General features: G+C 57.7%; 1 protein-coding gene across 1 annotated transcript in view; it reads left to right on the top strand.

Annotated features, from left to right (window-relative positions):
• Nucleotides 1–26,376, top strand: part of DNAH2 (dynein axonemal heavy chain 2) — a 79,839-nt gene that overhangs the window by 40,085 nt on the left and 13,378 nt on the right. The window contains exons 35-66 of the mRNA XM_087867578.1: nucleotides 216–404; nucleotides 726–829; nucleotides 925–1,114; nucleotides 1,612–1,792; nucleotides 2,459–2,586; nucleotides 2,862–3,014; nucleotides 3,276–3,401; nucleotides 4,184–4,402; nucleotides 4,608–4,725; nucleotides 4,896–5,032; nucleotides 5,547–5,684; nucleotides 5,772–5,930; nucleotides 8,490–8,642; nucleotides 8,779–8,870; nucleotides 9,173–9,371; nucleotides 9,474–9,698; nucleotides 10,457–10,561; nucleotides 11,323–11,511; nucleotides 11,700–11,785; nucleotides 11,928–12,058; nucleotides 12,187–12,336; nucleotides 12,599–12,766; nucleotides 12,988–13,148; nucleotides 13,307–13,446; nucleotides 14,931–15,063; nucleotides 15,158–15,297; nucleotides 16,494–16,704; nucleotides 16,909–17,025; nucleotides 17,185–17,326; nucleotides 17,985–18,154; nucleotides 18,287–18,403; nucleotides 26,110–26,274. Of these exons, the coding sequence (XP_087723704.1) occupies nucleotides 216–404; nucleotides 726–829; nucleotides 925–1,114; nucleotides 1,612–1,792; nucleotides 2,459–2,586; nucleotides 2,862–3,014; nucleotides 3,276–3,401; nucleotides 4,184–4,402; nucleotides 4,608–4,725; nucleotides 4,896–5,032; nucleotides 5,547–5,684; nucleotides 5,772–5,930; nucleotides 8,490–8,642; nucleotides 8,779–8,870; nucleotides 9,173–9,371; nucleotides 9,474–9,698; nucleotides 10,457–10,561; nucleotides 11,323–11,511; nucleotides 11,700–11,785; nucleotides 11,928–12,058; nucleotides 12,187–12,336; nucleotides 12,599–12,766; nucleotides 12,988–13,148; nucleotides 13,307–13,446; nucleotides 14,931–15,063; nucleotides 15,158–15,297; nucleotides 16,494–16,704; nucleotides 16,909–17,025; nucleotides 17,185–17,326; nucleotides 17,985–18,154; nucleotides 18,287–18,403; nucleotides 26,110–26,274 (4,836 nt within the window). The remainder of the gene's footprint in view (nucleotides 1–215; nucleotides 405–725; nucleotides 830–924; nucleotides 1,115–1,611; nucleotides 1,793–2,458; nucleotides 2,587–2,861; nucleotides 3,015–3,275; nucleotides 3,402–4,183; nucleotides 4,403–4,607; nucleotides 4,726–4,895; nucleotides 5,033–5,546; nucleotides 5,685–5,771; nucleotides 5,931–8,489; nucleotides 8,643–8,778; nucleotides 8,871–9,172; nucleotides 9,372–9,473; nucleotides 9,699–10,456; nucleotides 10,562–11,322; nucleotides 11,512–11,699; nucleotides 11,786–11,927; nucleotides 12,059–12,186; nucleotides 12,337–12,598; nucleotides 12,767–12,987; nucleotides 13,149–13,306; nucleotides 13,447–14,930; nucleotides 15,064–15,157; nucleotides 15,298–16,493; nucleotides 16,705–16,908; nucleotides 17,026–17,184; nucleotides 17,327–17,984; nucleotides 18,155–18,286; nucleotides 18,404–26,109; nucleotides 26,275–26,376) is intronic.

The raw sequence follows: 26,376 nt of genomic DNA on the forward strand, positions 1-26,376 counted from the left end.
GGGGTGGGCCCCGGGGGGGCATCGGGGGATACGCTGGAGTCTGAGTCAGGGTCACAGGGAGGGTGCTTTGTGGTGGACGTCCCGCGAGGCAGGTCCGGGTGGCTTGGAAGGGCGGGGGGTTGGGATCCGCGCCGGGGCTGGAAGCCGGGTGAGGCCAGGGCGAGGCGTGGTCGGGGTTTGCTTGCCTTGCCCTTCTCCACCACCTCGTCCTGCAGGTGTCCGTCCTGAACAAGTATTCGGAAGCCATCAGGGGGAACCTGACCAAAATCATGCGGCTGAAAATTGTGGCGCTGGTGACGATAGAGGTGCACGCCCGGGACGTGCTGGAGAAGCTGTACAAGAGTGGCCTCGTGGACATCAGCTCCTTCGACTGGCTCAGCCAGCTGCGCTTCTACTGGGAGAAGGTGCGCCTGGCCCACGCTCCACCCACGCCCTCTGACGCCATGTCCCATGTCCCAAATCAGGGCTAGCGGCGTGTGTTTCTGGTCGGTGCTGCTCACTGTGGGGGTGCTTGACTCAGCCCAGAAAGGCCACGGGTGGCTGTGGCGGATGGGGCGGTTTTGCGGCCTGAAACCCATCTTCCATGTGGGCCGTAGAGCCTTCTCTCTGCGGTCCAGATGGAACCCTGGCCTTGTACCTGCAGCCTCCCTGCCTCCCCGCCTCCCCGACTCCGGTGGGCTCTTCCTCCAAGCCTGCCTCTCCCTTCCTCTGCCCTGTTGCCCCAGGATCTGGACGACTGCATGATCCGCCAGACCAACACGCAGTTCCAGTACAGTTACGAGTACTTGGGGAACTCTGGCCGGCTCGTCATCACCCCACTGACGGACAGGTCGGCCGGCGTGGTGACAGGGTAGTGGCACGGGGGCAGGAGCTGCTGAGAGGGGCTCGCAGGAGTCCGACTCGGGTCCTGCCCTCGATCCTCAGGTGTTACATGACTCTGACCACGGCCCTGCACCTGCATCGGGGGGGCTCCCCCAAAGGCCCGGCGGGCACGGGGAAGACAGAGACTGTCAAGGACCTCGGCAAGGCCCTCGGCATATACGTCATTGTGGTCAACTGCTCCGAGGGCCTGGACTACAAGTCCATGGGCAGGATGTACTCAGGCCTGGCCCAGGTCTGTACCCCACCACCCCGCCACCCCCTCCCAGTCCCAGACGGTCAGCTGAACCCCAGTCCAGGTCCCAACTTTGTAACGTACAGCACTCCATGCCTCAGTGCTTATGATCGCGGAAGTCCCTGCGCCTCCCCGAGCTTCACTCAGGCTTCATTTTTACTTAATTTGACAACTCAGATGATGACCTAAGGGCTTGAGGCGGTAACGCATGTGCACCAGTGCAGGGTGCAGGCCTCCGTGCTCACAAGTTCCCTCCCCGGATCTCTTCCCAGCCTGCACCTGCCCTGGCTCTCCCCGGGGCTTGTCCCGAGATTGTGCTGTCGGCTGCAAAGTTCTGGCCAGGGACCGCCCCTGGGCTACGCTGCCCCACCCCAGTCCAGGACCGCCACACCTGTCAGGACATTTCAGGCCGGGCGTGCCAGCCCCAGCTCTCAGGGCTCCCTGCTGGAGGGTCGGGCGCTTCTCTGGCCCCCAGCGACTCGGCCCCCCACCCACAGACCGGCGCCTGGGGCTGCTTTGACGAGTTTAACCGCATCAACGTGGAGGTGCTGTCAGTGGTGGCCCAGCAGATTCTGTCCATCCTGTCCGCCCTGGCCGCCGGCCTCACCCGCTTCTACTTCGAGGGCTTTGAAATAAACCTGGTGTGGTCCTGTGGGATCTTCATCACCATGAACCCCGGTACGGGGCGGGGAGGGAGTGTCCAGGGCAGATAGCCGTTCGCCCCCTCCCCCTTCCAGGCCAGCGTGTTCAGCCCAAGTGAGAGGCAGTGAAAGGCAGCACAGCGAGACGGAATAACCATTCGGCTTTCTGGGAGAAGGGGAAGCAGTCTTCCTGTCACCCTAACGGGTCAATAACTGCTGTGTGTCTACACCTGTCCTGGTCTTTTGGGGTGCTTCACCGTCTTCTCCCCCTGGGCCAGCTCCCTGAGGCCTGGTCTGTCTGCCATCCCGTTTGCAGGAATGGGGAATCTCCCCAGAATGCAGGGCCTGGGCTCTGTCATTACTGTTCCCCGGGACTGGCTCAGGGGAAGGGTCTGCGGGGAGAGCAGGAAAGGACTCAAGGACTGAAGGAGTCAGAGAGATAGCGGCAATGTGGATCAGGACCGCTGTAGAGGGATGGGAAATGGCAGCTCTGTGATCTGAGTTTGAAACAGGGCTGCGCAGAAAGGGAGGAGAGGACCAGAGATAGGAGAGAGGGCCTGGGGCCAAGCAGAGGAGTGGAGAGCGTGTGGCTGGAGCTGGGGAGACTGGGCGCCGAGCCAGGGTTGGGGAGAATGGGGCCGAGAATGGGCAGTGGGTCCTCGGGGAGCAGTCTGGGTTCTGAATAGACAGCACTGTTTTCCAGGCTACGCCGGTCGCACGGAGCTGCCGGATAACCTGAAATCCATGTTCCGTCCCATCGCCATGGTGGTCCCTGATTCCACTCTTATCGCAGAGATCATTCTCTTCGGGGAGGGCTTTGGGAACTGCAAGGTATGCCCATCACGTCTTATTGCTAACGATCTGCTGTTCCTTCCATGATGAGTCCCTGGACAGAGACACCTCAGAGGGACATGGGCTGCGGTCAGTAGGGTGTAGAGGCTCCCCCCCGGGAGGTCCCTAATCCGTGTCGGCACCGTTCCCAGCATCTTCTCGTTAGGATTGCCCCAGAGCCCAGCCTGGCTGCCTCGAGGCCCAGGCCCAGCTGCATGTGTCTGTCGCTGTCCCTGCATGAGGCCGAGGGTTCCTGCTCGGTTTTCCTTCCCCAGATTCTGGCCAAGAAGGTATACACCCTCTACTCGCTGGCCGTGCAGCAGCTCTCCAGGCAGGACCATTACGACTTCGGCTTGCGCGCCCTCACCTCCCTCCTGCGCTACGCGGGCAAGAAGCGCCGTCTGGAGCCGGATCTGTCCGATGAAGAGGTAGATTGAGGACACGGCCCTCGGACCCGAACCCCCAGGTCACTGGTCCTGCGTGCCTCCACTGAAGATTTTCAGCTCCTTTCCCGGAACTGGGACCCCCGCCCCGTTCCCTGTCTCCTGCGTCGCCTGGCATCCTACTGACGTCGCTTGGCCGTCTGCACTGTTCTTGCCTCCTGCCCCTCAGCCCTTTGGACGGGGAAGGCCGAGTGGGCACCTGGGGCCTGGCTTCTCAGGCCGGAGGCTCCCTTGTTTCCCGTCCAGGTTTTGCTGCTCTCGATGCGAGACATGAACATCGCCAAGCTCACCTCAGTCGACGTGCCGCTCTTCAACGCCATCGTGCAAGACCTGTTCCCCAACATCGAGCTGCCTGTCATTGACTATGGCAAGGTACTCGTCCTAGCTTCTCCCGCCGGCCTCCCCCGCACGTGGAGCCAGGTGCCGGGCGCTCGGCTTGCGGGCCTCATTCTGCTGTCCACAGGCTGTGACTTTGCAGGACGGCTGCCTTCTCTGGGCTTCCTTGTCTATGGAACAACCTAGACCCACTCAGACACTCCACTCTCTCACCGCAGCCCCCACCCTCCTGGCGCGGCAGCTCTCCGACTCTCTGGAGCCCTCAGAGCCCTTCCTGCTTTCTCTGCATCCACCAGCCCCTCCTGCCTCTCCCTCTCTCCTCCCGCCGGAGCTGCTGATGTGTCAGAGCAGTGGCGTGGAAGTGGGGGGTGGGCAGGAGGATTCTGGGAAGTACGGGCATTTTCTTCTCTGGTGGAATGGGGGTTCAGATACCCTGAATGATCCTTTCACTTGGAACCCCTAAAACACTAGATAAAAATACGTCTTTGTAAATGTACAGCTAAGCGGGCAAGAAAGAAAGAATTCTGAGGGGAAGGGAGTAAAAGCAGGGAGATCATACAACAACCCTCCGAGGAAAGTGCCCTCACTGCTCCCATTAAGCAGAGGAGGACCCTGAGGCCCAGAGCAGTCCGTTCCTCGGGGTCCCCGGCTGGCTGACCCCAGAGTCCGGCCTCGCAGCTCTGCAGAGGCCAGCTTGCTCCTGAGAGAGCGGTGGACAGAGGGTGGGGGCCCTGGCGCCATGTCCAGCAGCCTGACCGCGACCCCCCAGACGGTGGCACAGGGCATACAGGCCTCCCGCTGTCTGTCGCTCCTCTCAGCTGCGGGACACCATCGAGCAGGAGATCCGAGACATGGGCCTACAGAGCACACCGTTCACCCTCACCAAGGTCATCCAGCTGTACGAGACCAAGAACTCCCGCCACTCCACCATGATCGTGGGCGGCACGGGCAGTGGCAAGACGACATCGTGGCGCACCCTTCAGGCCTCCCTGTCCTCCCTGTGCCGCGCCGGAGAGCCCAACTTCAACCTCGTCCGGGTGCGGACTTGGGACCCGCGGGGCAGGCGGGCGGGCAGGGCTGGCCAGCAGGGCAGGGCTGGGGCGCAAGGGCGCCTGGGAGAGGCTAGAGACCCAAGGGCAAATACAGATCCCTGGAAACAAAGGGGGTGATGTGGACGTAAACGGAGATCTCAGCATTGGCGTCTCCCCACAGCTCGAAAACCCCCTTCTGTGTTCTTTTTAGGAGTTCCCCTTGAACCCTAAGGCGTTGTCCCTAGGGGAGCTGTATGGGGAATATGACCTCAACACAAACGAGTGGACGGATGGCGTCCTGTCCAGCGTCATGCGATCGGCGTGTGCAGGTGCCCGGCGGTCTGAGGGTGGGAGCCCGCGTTCGGGAGGGAAGTGCCTGGGCCGTGCTGCGGTACGAGGCAGAGGCACGTGCTTGCATCTCCGAGGAGCTGAGTGTGAAGGGAGGTCTAGGGAGAAGGGTCTGGCTTCCAGCTTCCTGACCATCCATCATCCTACCAAGATGAGAAGCCGGACGAGAAGTGGATCCTTTTCGACGGCCCCGTGGACACACTGTGGATCGAGAGCATGAACTCGGTCATGGACGACAACAAAGTCCTGACCCTTATCAACGGGGAGCGCATCGCGATGCCCGAGCAGGTGCTGGCCCTGCAGAGCTGGGGGGCCGAGGGGCACACAGCAGGGCTGGGGGGGAGGCCGGGGGGCACGTGGACGAGGAGGTTCCATGGCAGAGGTGAGGAGGAGGGTGCCTGGATTCAGGGAGGAATCTGGCTCAAGGGAGGAATGCCGGGTCTACTGTGGGTACGGAGAACGACGGCCAAGGGGAAGCCTGTGTGCTGGGAAGCCCTTCTCTGCCTCCTTCCCACTGACCTCCGTGGACCGCCATCCCCCCGTCCACCCAGGGTCCCGGATTCCCGGGCTGCCAAGCCCATCCACTCAGTGTGAGTGGGAGAGTGGTTTCTCAAAAGCTTACGCTTGAATAAGCCCTGAATTCTTTTTAAAAAGCAAGTCATTTGTACACCTTACATCGTTATGCAACCAGCCACACTTGGTGCTTGGATAGAGACACTTGGGGGCATCCGGGTGCTGAGTGTTCCTCCCAATCGGGGTCGGGTGGCGAGAGAGACGGAGCTCTGACCAAGTCTCTCCTCAGGTGTCTCTCCTGTTCGAAGTGGAGAACTTGGCCGTGGCCTCTCCCGCCACCGTGTCTCGCTGTGGGATGGTCTACACCGACTACACTGACCTGGGCTGGAAGCCCTACGTGCAGTCCTGGCTGGAGAAGAGGCTAAAGGTACGAAGGGAGCTGAGGAGCGGGCGAGGAAGCCGAGTGGCCTACGGGACAGAGAGCAAAAGCAGAGCCCTTTGTCGTCGAGTGCAGGCCGAGGCAGAGCCCCTTCAGCGCATGTTCGAGAAGTTCATTAACAAGATGCTGGCCTTCAAGAAGGACTATTGCAACGAGTTGGTGCCCCTCCCGGAATACAGCGGGATCATCTCCCTCTGCAAGCTGTACTCGGCCCTGGCCACGCCAGAGAATGGGGTGAGGAGGGACCAGAGCAGGGCAAGGGCGGGAGGGGCTCGTGACCTCGTGGGGACAACCCAGGGAAACCGTGTGTCTGAGGCATGGTTTGAACACAGACGTGGGTGGAGCAGGGACCCCAAGGGGAGGCCTCACTGACCACGGTGCAGTGAGGGGCGCGTCCGCGTGTAGACACGTGGTGGAATGTTAGAGTCAGGACTCTACTCGTGGCACACAGTGAAGTCTCTAATTTCCTGCCGTATTTTGGGAGCTGAGGGTGGTTCATTTTGTTCCTCATTTCCCCGTCCTTTCAAATATATAGATTAAATTTTGGTATATGGGAGGCCGTGGGATGCCATTTCTGCTGGAAGGAGCTCCCAGCGTAATCTGATGAGGGCGTTTTAGAAATTTTCAGATTGAGGTGCACCTGGGTGGCTCCGCCAGTGAAGCGTCTGCCTTTGGCTCAGGTCATGATCTCAGGGTCCTGGGATTGAGCCCCGCATAGGGCTCCCTGCTCAGCGGGGAGCCTGCTTCTCTCTCTGCCTCCGCTCCCTCTGCTTGTGCTCGCTCTCTCTCTCAAGTAAATAAATAAAATCTTTAAAAAAAGAAATTTTCAGATTGGTTGCTATTTAAGAAAAATGTTTTTCAGCTTAGAATTGTGGAGTGAGGATCAAAATTGGGTATTTTTCTGTTGAGATTAGACCACTGACTAGCAGTGGTTCCTCTTGTTTTTTAAAGACATTGCCAAATAACCAAACCGTTAGTATAAAGTTACACGACAGTGAAGATCTCTAACAGTATGTGTCATTCCTGGTAGAGTTAATATAAAGGGAAACTCTGCAGATGAGCTTGCAAGGTCACAGATGGAGCAGGGACAGTCGTATAGTCTCGGTGCACAGGTGCTGAGGAGGGCAGGCCGGCCAGGGGGTCGGGCAGAGGCCTGGAGGGGAGGGCGTGAAGTGTGTTGTGTGCTGGGGTGAGCTGGAAGGACAGACCGAGGACAGTAAAGTCTCAGCACAGCTTCCCACCTGCACCTTGTGATGGCGGGTTATTCTAAGCCCAAGTTCGATATTCTGGATTGGCCAGCATCTTGTGGGTCGTGGTATCTGTAGTTCCAGGCACCTTAATTCAGGACGCAGCCTCAAGAGCTCCCCGTTCCCGGCCTGTGGCTGTTTCAGGGGGCAGGTGAGAGGCGGGGCGGATGATGCTGAGTTAGCTGCTGGTGGGCCACCGTCCCCGAGACAGCCCCGCGCCTTCCACACCCCCGTCCAACAGCAGCACCTGCCACATGCCCTCGGAGTGCATGCTGAGAGCAGCAGTCTGAATGTGCTGTCTCTGGGGGCGCCTGGCAGACTCAGTCGGTGGAGCGTGTGGCTCTTGATCTCAGGGTCGTGAGTTCAAGCCCCATGTTGGGCATGGAGATTATGTAACAATAAATGCACGTGCTGTTTCTGAACTATGAACTTGGTACGTTGTGAGATTTCATGTTTTATTACACAAGTAATAGTTGAATCTAATTTCCTTTTTTTTTTTTTAGAGATTTTGTTTATTTATTTGAGAGAGAGTGAGCATAAGAACGGGGTGAGGGGCAGAGGGAGAAGCAGACTCCCTGCTGAGCAGGGAGCCCCATGTGGGGCTCGATCCTGGGACTCCAGGATCATGACCTCAGCTAAGGACAGACGCTTAGCCAACTGAGCCACCCAGGTGCCCCTCTGATTTCCTTTCTAAAAATTAAAAATTTTCACATAAAGCTGAAGTCCTTTTGGGTCACCTCTCTCCTCCCAGTCCTGGTCTGCTCCCTCCTCTACACGAGTAACCACTGTAGTATGTCTGTAGAATCGTCACAGATGTTTTAAATAGTATTGACTTGCAAGCCCATAGGTCACCATAGAAAGTGTGGTATTTAAAAGCCGTACCCTATTATATACCACATTTGCAATATACTTACTAAGCAGCAATACGGTTTTGAGTTCTGTATTGCTGCGTGTAGATTAATTTCATTGCTTTTACCCATTGCATATGATTCCGCTGTAGAACACGACATACTGTTTTTCCATCCCTCTACTGGTGGGCATGTGGGTCATCTCCGATTTTTTGCACTTGCAAAGAAGTCACCAGAATGCCCCTGGACCTGTCTCCTTGAGCACCCTTGGCACTTCTTCAGGGTAGTGTGGCTGCCTCACTGCTCTGTCATCTTCTTCAAGAATTCACTTATTTGTTAATTTGAGAGAGAGAGAGAGAGAGGGAGAGCCAGTGGGGGGGGGCAGAGGGCGAGGGAGAGTCTCAAGCAGACTCCCCGCTGAGCATAGAGCCTGACGCGCGGCTCGACCTCAGGACCCTGAGATCATGACCTGAGCCAAAGTCAAGAGTCGGACGCTCAACCCAGTGTCACCCGGGCGCCCCGATGCCGTGTCTTTATAATGTAGCAGAGATGAGATTTGGGGCAACTGCTGGGCTGCCAGAACGTTTGGGTTTATCTACAACCACATGGTTTTCTGAACAGAGCCAGCAAGGGAGGCGAACGCTCAGCCTTTGTGGCGATCTGCCAGAATAGATGCCCCGTCCATGTCTTCCGCACAGGTGAACCCAGCCGACGGTGAAAACTTTGTCTCTGTGGTGGAGATGACCTTCGTGTTCAGCATGATTTGGTCCGTATGCGCCTCCGTGGATGAGGAGGGACGCAAGAGGATCGACAGCTGCCTCCGAGAGATGGAGGGCTCCTTTCCCAATAAGGTCAGGCCTCAGACCCAGCTGTGTCAGGTGTCCCGCGACCCAGCGGTCTCTCCCCCAGCGGTCTGTGAGCCCTTCCCCCCCGGGCCGGGGAGAGCTAACGACGGCTTTGGTAGCCTCTCACGCCTTCCCTCCTTAGGACACGGTGTATGAGTACTTTGTGGACCCCAAGATGCGGAGCTGGACGTCATTTGAGGATAAGCTCCCTAAGAGTTGGCGCTACCCTCCCAAGTGAGAGCAGGGCCTGGGGTGGGGTGGGCTTGGGGCTGTGGTTGCTGGGAGATGTGGGGCCAGAAGCAGAAGTGAGCTGTGGAAGAGAGACGGTGGCTCCCAGACACCTCTGGAATGCAGGGAGCAGGCTCTGGAGGGCCTGGGATGGGGTCCCTACGGAGGACGCAGGACGCCCCATCTCCAGGGCCCTCAGGAGACAGGAAGGGTAGTGTGTGAGGAAGATGCACGTTGGGAAGCAGAAGGAAGCAAGAGTCGGAAAGGAGCAGCCCGGGCCCTTGGACAAGTCTCCCTTTTCTCCCCAGCTGCCCCTTCTATAAGATCATGGTGCCCACGGTCGACACCGTTCGCTACAACTACCTGGTGAGCGCCCTGGTGGCCAGCCAGAACCCCGTCCTGCTGGTGGGCCCCGTGGGGACCGGGAAGACGTCCATCGCCCAGAGCGTCCTGCAGTCCCTGCCCTCCAGCCAGTGGTCCGTGCTCATCGTCAACATGTCCGCGCAGGTGCGCTGCGGGACCCGGGGAGCCGAGGGTCTGCCCGCACTCCTCTCGAGCCTCGTATTTCTCCTGGGAGACCCAGCATTCCTCCTGCATCTCCTCCACCAGACCACTTCCAACAACGTGCAGAGCATCATCGAGAGCAGGGTGGAGAAGCGAACCAAGGGCGTCTACGTGCCCTTCGGAGGCAAGAGCATGATCGCCTTCATGGACGACCTAAACATGCCCGCGAGGGACACGTTCGGGTCCCAGCCCCCGCTGGAGCTGCTCCGTCTCTGGATTGACTACGGCTTCTGGTACGACCGCACGAAGCAGACCATCAAGTACATCCGAGTAAGCCTCCCGAGGAGCCGTTCTCCAGGCCTCTGTTCCCTGCCACAGGGGTTCGGTGTCTGCTCCCCGGGGCCCAGGAAAGAACCCCGCAATCCTGTGTTCCCTGCACCCACACATCGGGCTCCTGCATCATCACTCCCTATTGCCGACTCTCGTCGGGGACTCTGCCCCGTGCGCCCACTTCCGCTCCGTCCCCAAGCTCACATGCCAGCCCTGCTGCCCCCCAGAGTGGCCCGGATGCACAGGGTCCCTGACTCCCGTCCCGCCTCCCCGCGTCCCCCCAGCATCTCCCTCCAGCCGGGCTCTGCGCCCACAGGAATGTGAGCATCTTGTTCGTTTCTTCCTCCCAAATCGATGGGCAGCAGCCCGTCCGTCCTCATTGCTGGGGTGCCCGTCCATCTGGCCCTCGGGGTCAGAAACGCTACTAACGCTTAGCGCGTTCTTCTGTTTCTGGGAAAGAACGGGCGCTCACACGCACACACCGAAAAAAAAAGGAAAAGACATAATAGAAAATGTTCTTTCGCTGACCTGTATTTTCCATTTTTGGTTTGTGGGTCATAATGAAATAAAAACAAACACCTCACTTTGCTCATTCTCAAGGAAATGTCCCCGATCCCTTCCTTCCGTTCACCTTCCCTGCGCCCTTATTCCCCGCTTGTCCGGGCCCCTCTCCCCGTCCTCGCTCCCTTTACTCCCCTCCCGTGCCCTGTCTCTTCCCTCTCCCGCCTGTCCCACCCCGTCCTGTCTCTGCTCCCCAGGACATGTTCCTGATGGCTGCCATGGGCCCCCCCGGGGGCGGACGGACTGTCATCTCCCCAAGGCTCCAGAGTCGCTTCAACATCATCAACATGACCTTCCCCACGGTGAGGGCAGAGTGGGGGCCGGGCGGGGGTGCTGTGCTGTAAGAGGCAAAACCCACCGTGTCCCAGAGCAGGAGGGGCAGATCCAGGAGGGCGGGGGGGGGGGGGAACCCTGAGCAGAGGTGCGTGCGGGGGGGGGGGGGGGGGCTGTCACGTAGGGAGGGGGCGGCTGTTGTGGGAGCCCAGGCTTCTCCTCAGCCACAAGCAGCAGGAGGTAAGTGTAGCCAGGACTTCTGGAATGTGAAGCCCGATGGGGGGCCATTAGCCCAGGGGGCCCAAGCAGGCTAAGGAAGGTAGATCCTAGGCTGACAGAGCCATGCCAGGATTCGGGGAGGTGAGCGAGGCTCTCAGGGGCGCCCCAGAAGCCTCAGTAATCAAGATAAAGCACATGTTAATGCAATAGTAAAGCAGCCACTGCCAAAAATTGACGATGAGCAAACGCCACAGTTCTACATAAATCCGCAAGATTGGCCCCGTGCTGCGTGCTGCGTTGCTGAGCGACCTTAGAGCCCCGGGCAAACGGAACCGCGGCAATTGTGACCCACCTTTGTTTAAAATGTTGGTATTTTTCATCATGCACGTTCTGCATTCATTTCGATTTTTGCATATTGCACGAACGCATTATTTCTTCTTGATTTTGTGAGGTTTTTATCGCCCCTTTAAAGTCAGCCCCCAAGACGAGTGTCGCGCTCACCTCCGCCGGGTCCTGGCGCGGGCAGGGGGACCAGGAGCCCTTGAAGGTGAGCGTGAGGGCCTGTTCCTAGGAGTCCCAGATCATGCGAATATTCGGCACCATGATCAATCAGAAGCTCCAGGACTTCGAGGAGGAGGTGAAGGCCATCGGGAACGTGGTGACCGAGGCCACCTTGGATGTTTATAACACGGTGGCACAGCGCTTCCTGCCCACGCCCGCCAGGATCCACTATCTCTTCAACCTGCGGGACATCTCCAAGGTGAGAGCCCGCCCGCACCTCCCTCCGGGCCCAGCCTCCACCGACGCGTTCGCTCCTCAACAGAGGCCTCGGGCCTCGGCGCAGGAGCGCACCACCCCCAGATCGCCGTGCCCTGCAGTGCTGCTTCCCCGCTTCCCTCTCCGGCCTGGAGGGGTCTTCCGCTCCCACCGGCCACACCCCTTCCGCAGGTGTTCCAGGGCATGCTCAGGGCCAACAAGGACTTCCACGACACCAAGTCCAGCATCACACGACTCTGGATCCATGAGTGTTTCAGGTGAGATGCCCGTGCCCCGTCCGAGGCTGGACAGATGCCCCAGACAGATGCCAGACGCGGGCCTCCCGAGCCTGGTGCCCAGCTCTGGCCGCAGGGCCCTGTCCCCTGCGTTCCCAGGGCTCAGCCCCCTCCCTGCCAACAGAGTCTTCTCGGACCGGCTGGTGGATGCAGCCGACATGGAGGCCTTCGTGGGCATCATCAGCGACAAGCTCGGCTCCTTCTTTGACCTCACGTTTCATAATCTCTGTCCCAGCAAGCGTTCTCCGATCTTCGGTGAGCTGGTGAGCCGGTGAGCCGGCGCGCTGGGGCCGCCGCAGGCTGCGGGTGTGGGAGGGCCCTGGAGCAGGGGGTCTGGCATGGGCCGGCCATGGGCGATAAGAGCCCCACTTCCCTTGGCCCAGGGGACTTCATGAGGGAGCCCAAGGTGTACGAGGACCTGACCGACCTGGCGGTACTGAAGGCGGCCATGGAGACAGCGCTCCGGGAGTACAATCTGTCCCCTGCAGCGGTGCCCATGCAGCTGGTGCTCTTCCGAGAGGCTGTAGAACACAGTGAGCAGCCCTCTTGCCATCCCCGTCCGGCACCCCAATGGCGGGCTCTTCCCAAGCAAGCCCGGGAAGGGGCCTTCCTTTGTGGCCCCAGACGGCTTTTTCTTGATGGTGGTGGCTGCTCAGAGTGGCTCCGGGCACCGGCCTCTCCCCACACATCTCGGTCCCTGTCCTTCAGTTTCAGGCATCCCGGTCTCTAGCTTAGGGCCCCGGGGTCCCCCAAGGGGACTCCGCCGCCTCACTGCCCTGGTCCCCTGCTCCCCAGTCACGCGGATTGTGCGGGTCATCGGACAGCCTCGGGGCAACATGCTCTTGGTGGGCATCGGGGGCAGCGGGCGCCAGAGTCTGGCCCGCCTGGCCTCCTCCATCTGCGAGTACATCACCTTCCAGATCGAGGTCAGCAAACATTACCGAAAGCAGGAGTTCCGAGAAGGTACGGCTGGGCTTCTGAACCAGAGGGCTTTGGGGCTGGCGTGAAAGGTCAGATGCCCGACTTCCTGTGGTGACAACAGCGGGGAGCCATGGAGGCCGGTGTGGAACCTGCCGGCCGGCCCGGTGGGCGGAGGGCGGCGGTAAGGGAACAAGGGACAAGGGACTGGATGGCGCGTCTGACGTCCTCCTGTCCCCTCTTCCTCCTTCCCTCCTCCGGCCAAGATATCAAGCGTCTGTACCGCCAGGTGGGAGTAGAGCTCAAGGCCACGTCCTTCCTTTTCGTGGACACTCAGATCGCCGATGAGTCGTTCCTGGAGGATATCAACAACATCCTGAGCTCAGGGGAGGTCCCCAATCTCTACAAAGCTGATGAATTCGAAGAGGTCCGAGCCCTCCCACACCCTCCACCAGTTTCCCCACTCACCCCTGCAGCACAGATCCCCTCTGCCCACCCTTCCCCCTCATCAGGCCACCGGCCCCACGCCCACCCCCTGGGACTCCGCCATCGAAGGCAGCCCTGCAAGCCCGCGGCTTCCTGCAGATCCAGGCGCACATCGTGGAGCAGGCCAAGGCCGAGCAGGTGTCTCAGTCCTCCGACAGCCTCTTCGCCTACCTCATCGAGCGCGTGCGCAACAACCTGCACATCATTCTCTGCCTCAGCCCCGTGGGCGACCCCTTCAGGTGACCCTGGCGCCCGCCTCTCCCGCCCTCCGTCCTGGTCCCCCTCCCCTCTCTAGGCACCCCTGCCTTCCTGCCTTCTGGAGCAGCCCCTCTCCCCCGCCCTGCATGGCCGGCTCCTTTCCCTAACCTCGCCATCTCTCCCGGTTCCTGCTGCGCACGCAGGGGCGTCCCCTCCCTGTTGGTATGACTGGAGGGTCCCCTTGTGGCTTTGTGTTTTGGTTTTACATTTTTAGCTGTGATTTTACAAAAATGAAATAACATAAAATTTATCATCGTAACCATTTTGCAAGTGTCCCGCTCAGTATGGTTAAGCATATTCACATCGTTGTGCAACAGGTTTCTAGAACTTTCTCATGTTGCAAAATTGAAACTCTATACCCATTGAAAAATTCCCCATTTCCTCCACTCCTCAGCCCCTGGCAACCACCGGCCGCTTTCTGTTTCTGCGAGTGACTACTCTAGATATGGCATATAAGTGGAATCCTACCGTATTTGTCTTTTGTGTCAGGCTTGACTCACTAGGCAACGCGTCCTCAAGGTTCATCCGTGTTGTAACACGCCTCAAAGTCTCGAAATTTCCTTTTTAAGGCAGAACAATAGTCCTTTATATGTATATATCATGTTTTGTTGATCCATTCTTTTTTTTTTTTTAAGATTTTATTTATTTATTCATGAGAGACACAGAGAGAGAGGCAGAGGGAGAAGCAGGCTCCACAAGGAACAGGGAGCCTGATGTGGGGCTTGATCCTAGGACCCCAAGATCACGACCTGAGCTGAAGGCAGACACTTAACCATCTGAGCCACCCAGGCGCCCATTGTTGATCCATTCTTGGTGTGACTCAGTTTTTAAGGGCAGCAGAAAGGAGGAGGGAGACAGAGACTTGCAGGGAGAGGCGATCTGGGCTCCCATGTTGTTTGCTTTCATGTTTGTGGTAGGTGGTGTATTTACTGCACACCGGGCACCACACTACACACTTTACACGTGTCACCTCGTTGAATCCAGTAACAACCCGTGTTCATGTTCCTGTTATTCCCATTTTATTTTATTTAAGATTTTATTTGTTTTTTAGAGAGAGCGAGTAGGGGGGGAGACAGAGGGAGAGAGAGAATCTCAAGCGGCCTCCGTGCTGAGGTGGAGCCCGACGAGGGGCTCGATCCCACAACCCCAAGATCATGACCTGAGCCGAAATCAAGAGTCGGACGCTCCACTGACTGAGCCCCCAGGCGCCTCTGTTACTCCCATTTTAGAGATGAGGAAACTGATGTTGGTTAGCGCACCTGCCCGTGAGCCACAGCTAGAACCAGAGCGTGTCCCTAAGTGCTACACTGAACTGGCTCTGCGGGGAGTGGGAGCGGGACAAGGAAACACAGGAGCATGGGGACGGGACATTTAGGTCCCTGGACAGCAGATGGACCTGTGAGGAGGCCAGGAGTGGAGGCCACCTCCATAAAGGGCTTGACTGCCTCTCAAAACCCCTGCCCAGGAACTGGATCCGCCAGTACCCAGCCTTGGTGAACTGCACGACCATCAACTGGTTCTCAGAGTGGCCCCGTGAGGCCCTGCTGGAGGTGGCCGAGAAGTACCTCGTGGGGGTGGACCTGGGGACGCAGGAGAACGTGAGTGCTCGCCCCCCTTGTGCGCAGCCCTGGGCCCCCTCCCTTCTCCCCCTGCCTTCACTCTTGGTCTTCCGTCCTTTCCCACGGGCCTCAGATCCACAAGAAGGTGGCCAAGATCTTCGTCACCATGCACTGGTCGGTGGCTCGGTACTCCCAGAAGATGCTGTTGGAGCTGCGGAGATACAACTACGTCACGCCCACCAACTACCTGGAGCTCGTGTCCGGATACAAGAGGTGCGAGGAGGCCTGGAGGATGGGGAGGCCCAGGGAGCTTGGTGGGGTGATGGGGTGGGAACTATCTGGAGCCAGCTCAGGGGGCTGACGAGCCAGGTGCCCCGGGGGGAGAGGCCGAGATGCGGGAGTGTGTGCGTCTCATTCCACCCAGGTCGGGGGGGGGTGAGAGAGAGCCGGGGTTCGCATCTCTAGAGCCCTCGGGCCAGGACTCCACTCTACACCCTCTCTGCTCTGTCCTTATTCCCTGGGATGACGCTTCTTTCTCCAAGTGCAGTACAGCGGTGATGGTGCCATGGACGCCAGCAAGACAAGACCAGTTCTCTCCTCTCCACCCTTCACCCTCTTCTAGACTTCGCACCGTTCTCAAGAATCATACATTCATTTCTTAAGTTGTAGCAAGTGCCTTTTTACGTGCACAACACAATAATTTACTTTGAGAGATCTAAGACACCTCGATTGATGGGATTCGGTATTTTGATCAAGGCGAAGAAAAAGCCATTTGTAATAATAATGATCACCCGTGTTTACGCACCCACTTAACCTGCTTTCCGAGCATCTGCTCTGTGCTGTGCCCTATTCCAGGCCCTTGCAGTCCCGCGTCAGCAAAAGAAAGCCCCTGCCTTCCCTGGGTACCTGGGTGACCCGTGGCCAGTCACTGTGCTGAGCCCTTCACGTGCATTTTCCCACTTAGTCCAGAAAATAATCCTGCGTAGATTTTTTTTTTTTTTGGCCTGTACAGTGTTGAAAACTTTTTGAGTAAGTTGCTAACATTTAACAGGAGCGGCTTAGAAAAATCGAGATTTCCAGCTTTTCTTTAAAAATCAGAAATTGTGTCCATACCGAGCCCACATTCCTTCCCACGTGAGAGAAACGGGGTGGAGATGAGGGGTGGCCACCCTGTGTGTGCTGCACAGCGGGGAGCAATGGGAGCCCCTCGAGTGGGGAGCGGGTGTGAGGACAACAGCATGTAACAGGTGCTCTGACGGTGGTGTGCGGAATAAACCAGGGGGATGAGAGTCTGGAAGCAGCGAGACCAGCTGGGAAGCTGTTAGAATGATTCAGGCAGGAAGTGATAGAAACCTCATGGCGGCGGGTGGCGGCGGAGGCAACAGAAAGGGAGACAGGGACCCATCCGGGGTGCTCCCCTTCCCGGGGCCTCAGCCTCTTCAGGTGCCATCTCCTCCTGTGCACCCTAGGTTGCTGGGAGAGAAGCGGCAGGAGCTGCTGGACCAGGCCAACAAGCTGCGGACCGGACTGTTTAAGATCGACGAAACCAGAGAGAAGGTGGAAGTGATGTCCCTGGAGCTGGAGGACGCCAAGAAGAAGGTGGCTGAGTTCCAGAAGCAGTGCGAGGAGTACCTGGTCATCATAGTGCAGCAGAAGCGAGAAGCGGATGAGCAGCAGAAGGTGGCCCCGCCCCCGCCCCGCCCATGCCCCCTCCCGGCCCCGCCCGGCACGTTCCCTACCACCAGCACCCACCAGCAGGGGCTTCAGGGTTGCCCTCAGTGACCGTGTCAGGGGATTCATGGGCCGCTCTGCAAACTTTCATCCTTCCTGCCAACACTGGCCTCCACCTTCGCTCGAGGCCAAGACAGTCCTCTTCGTCCCCAGGCGGTCACAGCCAATAGTGAGAAGATTGCCATCGAGGAAGTCAAGTGCCAGGCACTGGCTGACAATGCCCAGAAGGATCTAGAAGAGGCCTTGCCAGCCCTGGAGGAAGCCATGCGGGTATCAGAACGAGAAGGCCCAGGGAAGGGAATGGGACCAGCCTGCTTCGTCCTCCAAGTCCCTGGGGAAGTGGGAAGAGGCGGGTGGGCCTCAGCTGGGACCTGTGCTGCCCCCCGAGTCCCCTCTGGTCCTACTCCCTAAGTGAGTCCCTTTGTCCAGGCCCTGGAGTCCCTGAACAAGAAGGATATAGGAGAGATCAAGTCTTACGGACGGCCCCCTGCCCAAGTGGAAATCGTGATGCAGGCCGTCATGATTCTTCGAGGCAACGAGCCCACGTGGGCAGAGGCCAAGAGGCAGCTAGGTAAGCTAGAGAGCCACGACGTGACCAACGCCCGCGCCCGCGCACCCCGCGCTTCCTAACAGTCTGTGCACCAGGCACTCGGGGAGACAGACGAACGAGCTGTCCCTCTGACCCTCAGGGGCAGGTGGAGCCTAGTGCCAAGGGGGAGACGGAACTAGCAGTTAAGTTTCTTTGGTTGTAAACAACTCCTCTTAATTTAAAAAAAGAAAAGGAAATCGTCATAAAGATACAGGAATAGATCTCAGAATCCAAGGGCAGGAATGACTTTGGGCCCCCCAAAAGGACAAGAATCAGAAAACGTGAGACCAGAGTCTTGGTAGAATAAAGCCTGCAAGCCGTAGATGGGGGCCGTTGCCCTGAAACGTCAGCGTGAAGCATATAGAAGTGATGGTGTGTGTGTAATTGTGCGGGCGTGCGTGTGCGCATGCGTGTGTGTGCACAAGGGGGTTTGGCTCTGAGTGCCCAAGGAAAGTGGTGGCAGATGGGGCTAGGAAGACTGGGGAGGGTCCTGGCGGCTTGAAGTTTCCAGGGACAGAAGCAAGATCAGCGGGGAAACTTGGGATGAGGCTGGATGAGCCAAGCCCGGGAGCCGTGGAGGCGAAGCCTGGATAAGGAGGGTCAGGCCCTCTGGCTGAGTTCCCCTGTTTTCATCCCTCAGGGGAGCAGAACTTCATCAAGTCTCTGATCCACTTTGATAAAGACAATATCTCAGATAAGGTTCTGAAGAAGATTGGGGCCTACTGTGCGCAGCCCGACTTCCAGCCTGACATCATCGGCCGAGTCTCGCTCGCCGCCAAGTCCCTGTGCATGTGGGTGCGCGCCATGGAGGTGAGCAGGGTGTGCGTGGGGCAGGGGTGAGGCCTCGGGAGGACCCCGGCAGGAAGGAGGCACCGCTGCCCGGGAGCGGGTGGGCGGCCACCACAGCCTGGCCGTCCGCCTGCAGCTGCAGTCTCCCCGCAGCTGTATGGGCGCCTGTATCGCGTGGTGGAGCCCAAGAGGATTCGGATGAACGCTGCCTTGGCCCAGCTTCAGGAGAAGCAAGCAGCACTGGCTGAGGCCCAGGAGAAGCTGCGGGAGGTGAGCCTCAGGCCCATCTCTTCCACGCAGACCCTGTCCCTGATGTCTGGGGTGCTTGTGGCCATTTGTTGCCCCCTTACGGTCCTGTGCTCCTTCAGACGGGCTGCCTCTGGCTCAGAAAGCTGAGTCCCTGGCTGGAGTTGCAAAGGCCCAGTGGTGACTGCCCTGACGAGCCCTGCAGACGCTGACCTGCGGGCTGGCGAGCTCTCTCACGGCCTTGGAGGTGGGCCCAGAGATACAGTAGTGGGTGAAGCCCGTGTGGCACGTGGGGGACCGGGCACGAGTGTGGCATGGTGGCCGCGGCTGGAGGAGGAGTGGCAGTGCGGCTAGCTGGCTGGAGGGAGAGGGACACCCAGGTGCCTTCCTTCCTAGCAGACTCAGGGACACGCACCTCCCACAAGGCAGAGCGTGGAGTGTCAGATCAGGAGTCGAGAGTTCTTCCCTTCCACCACGCACAATCACATGCGTTCCCTACCCCTGATTCAATAGCCTTTAATACCCACGTGGTGTGAAACTGTAAAGGTACAGAGAGAATCTGACGAGAAGCCTCGCTCACGCCTTGCACTTCCCTTTCCAGAAAGCAGCCTCACCCGCGGCTTCACGCGTAGCCATCCGGGGCCGTTCTGTGCTTGTACATTTTTTGTCATTTTGTCCACGTTATACGCACTGTTCTGCACTGTCCAGTCTTGTGTAGCCGTGTGTGGAAGGGCCCCCTGTGTGGGTACATCAAGGTTGAGCTCTCTCACCCTCACCCACCAGGGTCCGTTTACTTACCCATCTCCCTTTCTGATGGAGATACTCATCCTTTCCAAGCTTTTGATCTTCGCATGTCCTCAACTTTGTCAACGCTAACTTTACCCACAGCGAGGTTTTACGTTTTTATGGAGCCAAAGCTGGTCATACCATTCCAGAGTGTTTCACCCAAAACTACCCATGGAGAACATGCGGGGTCTAACTCCTGGAATGGGATGAGGACCCCGAGGTTTTGTGAGATGAAGTGACTTCCTAGGTACCCACAGGGGGCTGGAGCCCACGCTTCCTGACCCCAAGCCTCCCTTTCCCACCGTGGAATCCTCGTATCAGACGTGCAGCTGCTCGCGGGACCCCTCCCGAGCCCAGATCCCAGCAGGCTAGGCGAGCGGCTTTGGCCTGCACATGCTCTTCCCCGCCCATCCCCGCGGCGTCCCGCGGCGTGTCATGTCCTGGCCCCTCTCACAGCAGCCGTTCTTTTCCTCTCTCTAGCAAGAGTGAATAATCACAGGGATGGCAGTTTATTTCGAAAGGTTTCTCACCCCTGGATGATTCATATCCTGGGATGAATAATTAGGAACTGTTCCCTTAGTGTGTGAAAAGTGGGGCCCCCAGGGTCAGCTGCAGACAATGTCATGCACTGGACAAGCATCCGTAGGGCACCCGGTGTCAGGTCTCTTGGGAGCTCTTCACTGATGAGAGGAAGCAGACAAGGACCCCACATTTCCCCTCCGTTACTGAAAGGCTCTGAAGTGTCAGAGCCAAACGTCTGGCCTGCCTTGCCGCCCGCTTGCGAACACCGAGCTGAGGCCACAGCCCAACCGGCTAGCACCCAGCCCTGGGACAGCCTGGAAATGAGCATTTTAAAAACTTCCCTGTCAGAGCCAGCCAGGGGCGAGAGTCTGACCTTGCAAGGGCCCAGGCGTCTGGAAAGAGGCCCAGAGCTCAGCTATAGGGCTTGTAGATTCAAATCTTGAGTAAAAATAGTTTTAACCTCGACTCCCTTGCTTGCGGACCCTGTGAATGAATACTTTTTCCGCCAGCCCGATTTGGACATACGCAGCCGGGGTTGCAAACCACTGGCTTCAGAATTGCCCCAGAGGGCTCTGAGATGGGTCGAACAGAATCCTCCTGTACTTCAAGGCAAGCAGCTGTGTACCCAAGGCCGACATTCGCCTTCCTTCCTCTTGCCCGTGCCTGTCACGTCTGGTCACCTTGTCCGACACAGCACGTCCTGGGCTGTGCGGCGAGTCTGCCCAGCAGCATGAGAATGTCATCCTAGCGTTGATAACACGCGGAAGTTCCACACGTTCGAATATAACACTGGGTGGGGGGGGGACACTACAAAGATTAAATCCCCGTGTCAGCTCGAGCCCACATAAAAATCTGAAATCAAATTATCCTGCTTTTGAAAGTTAAAGATCGAGAAGCCAAACTTGTCGAGTTGAAGTCCCCAAACCCTCCAGTTTCTTCTGCTCGGTCTCAGCCGAGGGGCCCTCGGCAGCGAGGGAGAGCCCGTGTCCTCTAGCCACAGCCGGGGCCGTCACTCACCGGAGACGGGCCGCCAGGAGGGCCTCGGGCTGTAGCGGCGCCAGATCACGTCTCCTGTGAGCAGCATTTGAAAATAAAAGTCGGAGGCGTTAATAAGGCATACGCGACTTCCAGATAAAGTTACGTTCCTGGGAGCCGGCCGTTCTTGTGGCCCCAGAGACCGCAGTAAGAATTCAGCGGTGCCTGCAGGAGGAGGGTACTCAGAACATCCCGGCTTTAGCTCCACCGGAACGTGGGCTACCTGGAACCTACGACCTGTGAACTTCACCAACAGGGGGCAGCCTCCCACGATAGATGAATATGAGATGTGATCCAACCAAAACGCGCTTACTGAATCGGGGGGCAGGCTGGAAAGCCACACACGTATACATATTTTTTGGAGCAGGCGGTTATCGTGGTTAAGATACAAGAGCGACCACTGCAGATCCACCATCGCCCGTTGGTGGCATTGAGACATGTGCCACGTCCTGCAGCCGCTGCCAGCATCCCGTCAGAGCCTTTCCTCTGGCCCACACGGAAACCCCGGCTGTGTCCTTCCAAGTTCAGGCTCCTGCTCTGGGTCTTTATCAGGTGCGGTCACCCCACCCCGCAGAGGCGTGTGGCCGATGCTCCGTGGACTGGCTGAGGCCTATGAGGGCTGCCTCTCAGGGAGGTCTTTCACCTTGCCCCATTCCTGCCCTAACTGGAAAGTGACCTTCAGTGGACTCCGGAGCTGTGGCTGCTGTTGACGCTGCTGGGGCCTGGGGCCTGGGGCCTGGCAGGAAACAAGTCCTCTGCCCTCCGTGTCGTCCTCCCCACCAGAGCCCCCCAAGTTGTTCGGGTGCGCTCCCTTAACACATGGATCACACCCGCATGCCACGGACCCTAACTGCATCGCCTGGTATCTCAGCCAAAATGGAATCCCGGTGGCCCACGAGCCTGTGGACAGATCACATGGATTCAGGTTTGTCCCGCCACCATTGCCTCCTTCACCCGGAGTGTAAGACACTAGTAGGAGACCACTGCTCCAGGGCCACGGAAACCACCGAAAGCCAGCACCGGCTGTCTGCGCAGAGCCTACCGCCCTGCAGTTGAAACCCCACCAATGTGACGTGCTGTCCAGCAGGGCCTCAAACTCCACCCCCCTGCCAGCTAGCCAGCGTGGCAGGTTCTGTCGCCATGGCAGCCTTCACCTCAAGGCCACCTCCCCTGCAGCCCACGTCTCTCCTTTGCCTGGTTCCCACTGCTTCAAGTGGTCCTGCCTCTCCAGAAACGGCCACTCACCCGTGGACAAAGCCACGGTCATCCGCCAAGGTCAGAGTATCGCAGCAGTTTTGCACCAGTGCAAAAACCCAGCGGTCCTGATAGGAGCCCGGACTAATCCTCTGAGTCAAGACGCGTCCACACCCCCAGAGTCTGTGTGTGACGCCCCACCCCCACCCCAAGCTTCTCAGTGGGTTTCCTCGTCTGCACATATACTCTCCAGGAATCGGAGAACCGCTAGCGTTCTTCTGTTCCTGGGGTTCTAAACACACTGAAAAATAAAACAAAAGGGGTTTGACCAAAATATCACTGTTAGAGACTAGGTGGGAGGATGTGGCTGACACGGTGGCGAGTGGTCCCACTAGACATGACTGGTCTTGGGTGTTGCTGGGGGTGGGGGTGGGGCGGATGGGGCCTGAACTCAGCTGAACATTCTAGCTAATTGCACCAGTCAGAGCAGCCACGCACCTCCCCCGGAGAAGGGGTGTGTGAAGCCTTGGAGAAAGTCTTCCAACAGAACAAGGGAAGAGCCGAGATAAGAAATTGTAACAAAACATGGCCCCAGAAGAAAAAATAAACCCAGAGATAACTCAGGTTAGGGAGAAGCACTTAGAAAGCAAACCCAGGGTAAACACTGCTATCATCAGAGGGTGATGTAGGAAGAGCTGATACCGGAGAGCAAAAAGAGGATGTTGAGAGGGGAAAAATGGCCAACAGAGACAAAGAATTCTGGGAAAACTAAAAATGCTCAGAGTCTGACAGCAGAAGGGCGGGAAGGCAGAGTCAAGAAACACGAAGAGCAACCACAAACCCAGCCCTACGAGAAAGATCCGAGACCCAGTCCAACAGATGAGAATTTCTGCAGGAGAAAAGCTCATCCTCAGGGGCGCCGGGAAAATACTTCACAACCGGGGCAGCGTGCACGGTGACCCTTTCAGAGTGCGCCCCGGCCACGGGCGGCGTGGCCAGCCACCAGGCGCACGCGACACCAGCCCTGGCACAGTCCCGTCGCTGCCGCGTGCGGCATCCGGCCACCGCGACTAACCTGGAGAAGACCGTGACTGCTGAGCTGTTATCAAGCTCGACCCCATAAAAATGAAAGTACAGCTGAATGGCTGGGAGGTGGGTGGGGAAGGATTGGGCAATGCTTTTGTGCGAGATCAGATAAAACAGGGTTTGAAGATGTAAGTCGGCGTTACAAAGGTAACAAGCAGCAGCTTAAAACTGGTAGGAGGGGGCGCCTGGCTGGGCTCAGTCAGTGGAGCGCGCCACTCGGTCTTAGGTTGTGGGTTCGAGCCCCATGTTGGGTGTAGAGAGGACTTCAAAAAATAACAAGTGAAATCTTAAAAACAAACTGGGAGGAGCAGAGAGAAAGAGGTGGTGGTGTGGAGGGTCAGGGGTGACACCCGCCTCCCTCGTAGCACAGACGTCATAGGAATAGTTGCGAATGGAGAAACCTGGAAACGGGCCGTGTGGAATGTACTCGCATGGGTACAGAACGCCTCTGGAGGGATGAATGAATATTCACGAAGCAGGTCACGCCGGCTACCCCAAGGAGGGAGCCGGGAGGACCGCGGGCAGGGTTGGGACACTTTCCAGGCCCTTGTGCCTTCTGAATTCTTAAGTGACTTATTCACCAAGTAAACAAAAAAGAAACAGCCGTGTGGAGATGTGCTTACGCACGTACAAGGACGTTCGTCCCAGCGTGGTTAAGAATAGCAAATGTGGGAAAGACACACACGTCTATCAGAAGGAGACTTGTTATATAAATTATGGTTCAGTCATTCACAAGCTGACTTTGCAGCTGTTAAAGAGAATGAGGCAGCCTGACGAGAGCCGACTTGGAGACAAGGAAAAAATAGTAAAGCACAGTAGTATGGTAGCATTTATCCTCACGAAGAGATTCACCCAGTCCAGAACCGTTTCCTGAGCGCTGGGCACTCTTCTAAGTGTCAGGATCGAGGCGAGCAAGGCCCTGCCTTTGCGGTGCCTGTATTTACCGTGCCCAACCTGCCCAACTGGACTGTGTCTGGAAAGCTTTCCGAGCGAGCGCAGGCGTGGGGGCGGGGGCTGGCTCAGGACCGGGAGGAAGCCCTTCCTTCCTTTTGATGTGGATTCACTCTTTACAAAAAGACATAAAAGAGGAAAATTATATTAAAAAAAAAAAGACAGCGTTGTGGTTAGGTGTGATAATGGGGTTTACAGTCATGTGGGAAATGTCCTTGTTTTGTTCTCGAGAGGCGTTAAGTCTTGAGGCTGGAGATTTCATGAGATCGTAACTTCCTTTAAGATACTTGGGCAGAGCACAAGGAGATGAGATTAACAACAGCAAACCCTGAACGACCGTTAAATGTGACGGGGAGAGTGTTCCTCTTACGATTCTTTCTCCTAGGTTTGCAATTTTTCGTAATTTTTGAATTAAAAAGATTGAAGCTGCAACAATTTTAAAACTGCGAACAGGTTAATATATATGTATGTATGTATTTTAAAAATAGTAGCCTAAAGGGGGTGCCCGGGTGGCTCAGTCACTTAGACGACTGACTCTTGATCTCAACTCAGGTCTTGATCTCAAGGTCGTGAGTTCGAGCCCCGCGTCAGGCTCCGCACTGGGCATGCCCCCTACTTAAAAGAAAAGAAAAGAAAAGAAAAGAAAAGAAAAGAAAAGAAAAATACTAGCCTGAGTATAATATTCAAAGATATGGAGGTAACTGCCAGAAGAAATGAGGAGAAATAGTTACATAATGATTTGCTACGGTAGAGGGGGACCGGGAGTGGGTTGAAGAGGCGGCTAGAGGACTCTCGCTCGTCATTCTAACCCCTTCTCTCGTATTAGTTAGGCCTTTAACCTAATGCACACATTTCCTGTATAAAAAATAGAAGCAGTGAAGACAGCACCACGTGCAAAGCCAGTAATGAAACACAGAGCAGCCGTGGGCTGGCTGCCTCCCCACAGACACGTCTCCGCAGGAAGCCCAATTATAATCAGTGTTGCTGATGAGCGGGGACCCAGCGCGGGGAGGCGCTCACATGCACCTCCACTGGGGTGAAGCCCACGCGTGCGGGGGTGGGGGGGCAGGGCGTCCTTTCCCTCTGGGCCCCCAGCCTGTGTTTCTTCCTCTGCGTGGCCCAGCTCACCTCACCCCTTCTAACAGATGACTCCCGAGGCTTGACCTAGAAGCCGTGCCCCATCCCCCGAAGGTGACGTTTAGAACTTCCACTTTGCTTTAAGGACAGTATCTTGGGGAGTCATGTGTCACATTTCCAGGATCTTGGGGTTCAGCCTCAGGGCTCGGGCCCAGGTGCTGCTCGCTTGCTCTGCGCCAGGCCTTACGCTCTCCTTCCAACAACCCGGGTGAGGCCCGTCCGTGAGGCAGGCAAGGGTTTGAGCTCTGCGCGGCCGCAGGCTGCCTTTCTGGGTACTGGCAGCAGGAAGGGGACTGACGTCTGTCGTGTGCACCCCACGTGCCAGGCGCTTACCGTCATGCCACCCCCGGGTTCCTCACGAAAAGGACGGTGACACGGTATGCGCCCGACACGGTCACTGTTGGCTGGTCAGGCACACGTACGGGGCCTGGAAGAGGCTCATCAGTCCTGTGCTTCGGATCCGAGCGGCACGTCCCAGGCTCAGCGGAGCCCAAGGAGGCTTCTCTAAGGAGGGAAAGCCCTTGCTGGGCCCCCATCCCTGTGTGGGTCCTTGGACCTGGGCCTTTTCTCCCAGCGGTTCCTGGGCCCATTTCTAGATGTTTCTGTCTCTCTTCAGGTCCTGCCTTAGGTCTGTGCCCCTCTAGCATGGACCGGCAGTCCTTTCTGTGCTATCTGGTCCTCTCTGGCCAACGTATCTCGTGTGGCTTATTCCGCGACAAGAGATCTGTCTCTAATCCAGCCTCGGGTTTCATTATAAGCTGTTTCCTGGCTCGAGGACACCGTGGCGGAGGGAAGGGAAAGAAAATTCATCTCATCACGCATGCTTGATCTTGTGTTCTTTCCACAACAGCCCTGTAGGGCAGGTGTTGGGACGGTTATTTTGCACACCGGGAAACTGAGGTGCAAGGAGATGAACACACCCAAGGCCACGCAGCCACCAAACGGCAGACGGGCGACTTGAACCCAGAGCGGTCTGGCCCCACCGCTGTGTTTGATCCCTGTGCTCTGGGCCCTCCCAGGTGGCTGAGAAACTGGAGATGCTGAAGAAACAGTACGACGAGAAGCTGGCCCAGAAGGAGGAGCTGCGCAAGAAGTCTGAGGAGATGGAGGTGAAGCTGGAGCGCGCGGGGCTGCTGGTGTCCGGGCTGGCCGGCGAGAAGGCACGGTGGGAGGAGACGGTGCAGGTGAGACCAACCCCTCCACCTGGCGCGCCTTCCCCCTGGCCCACCTGCTCCCGGGGAGTGTCACCCCCTCCCGGCTGAGGGACGATCAGGGGACAGGGGGAC

This window comes from Ursus americanus, chromosome 14, assembly GCF_024610735.1.
Source record: "Ursus americanus isolate L20-20 chromosome 14, mUrsAme1.1.p, whole genome shotgun sequence".
In the NCBI taxonomy this organism is placed as follows: Eukaryota; Metazoa; Chordata; class Mammalia; order Carnivora; family Ursidae; genus Ursus; species Ursus americanus.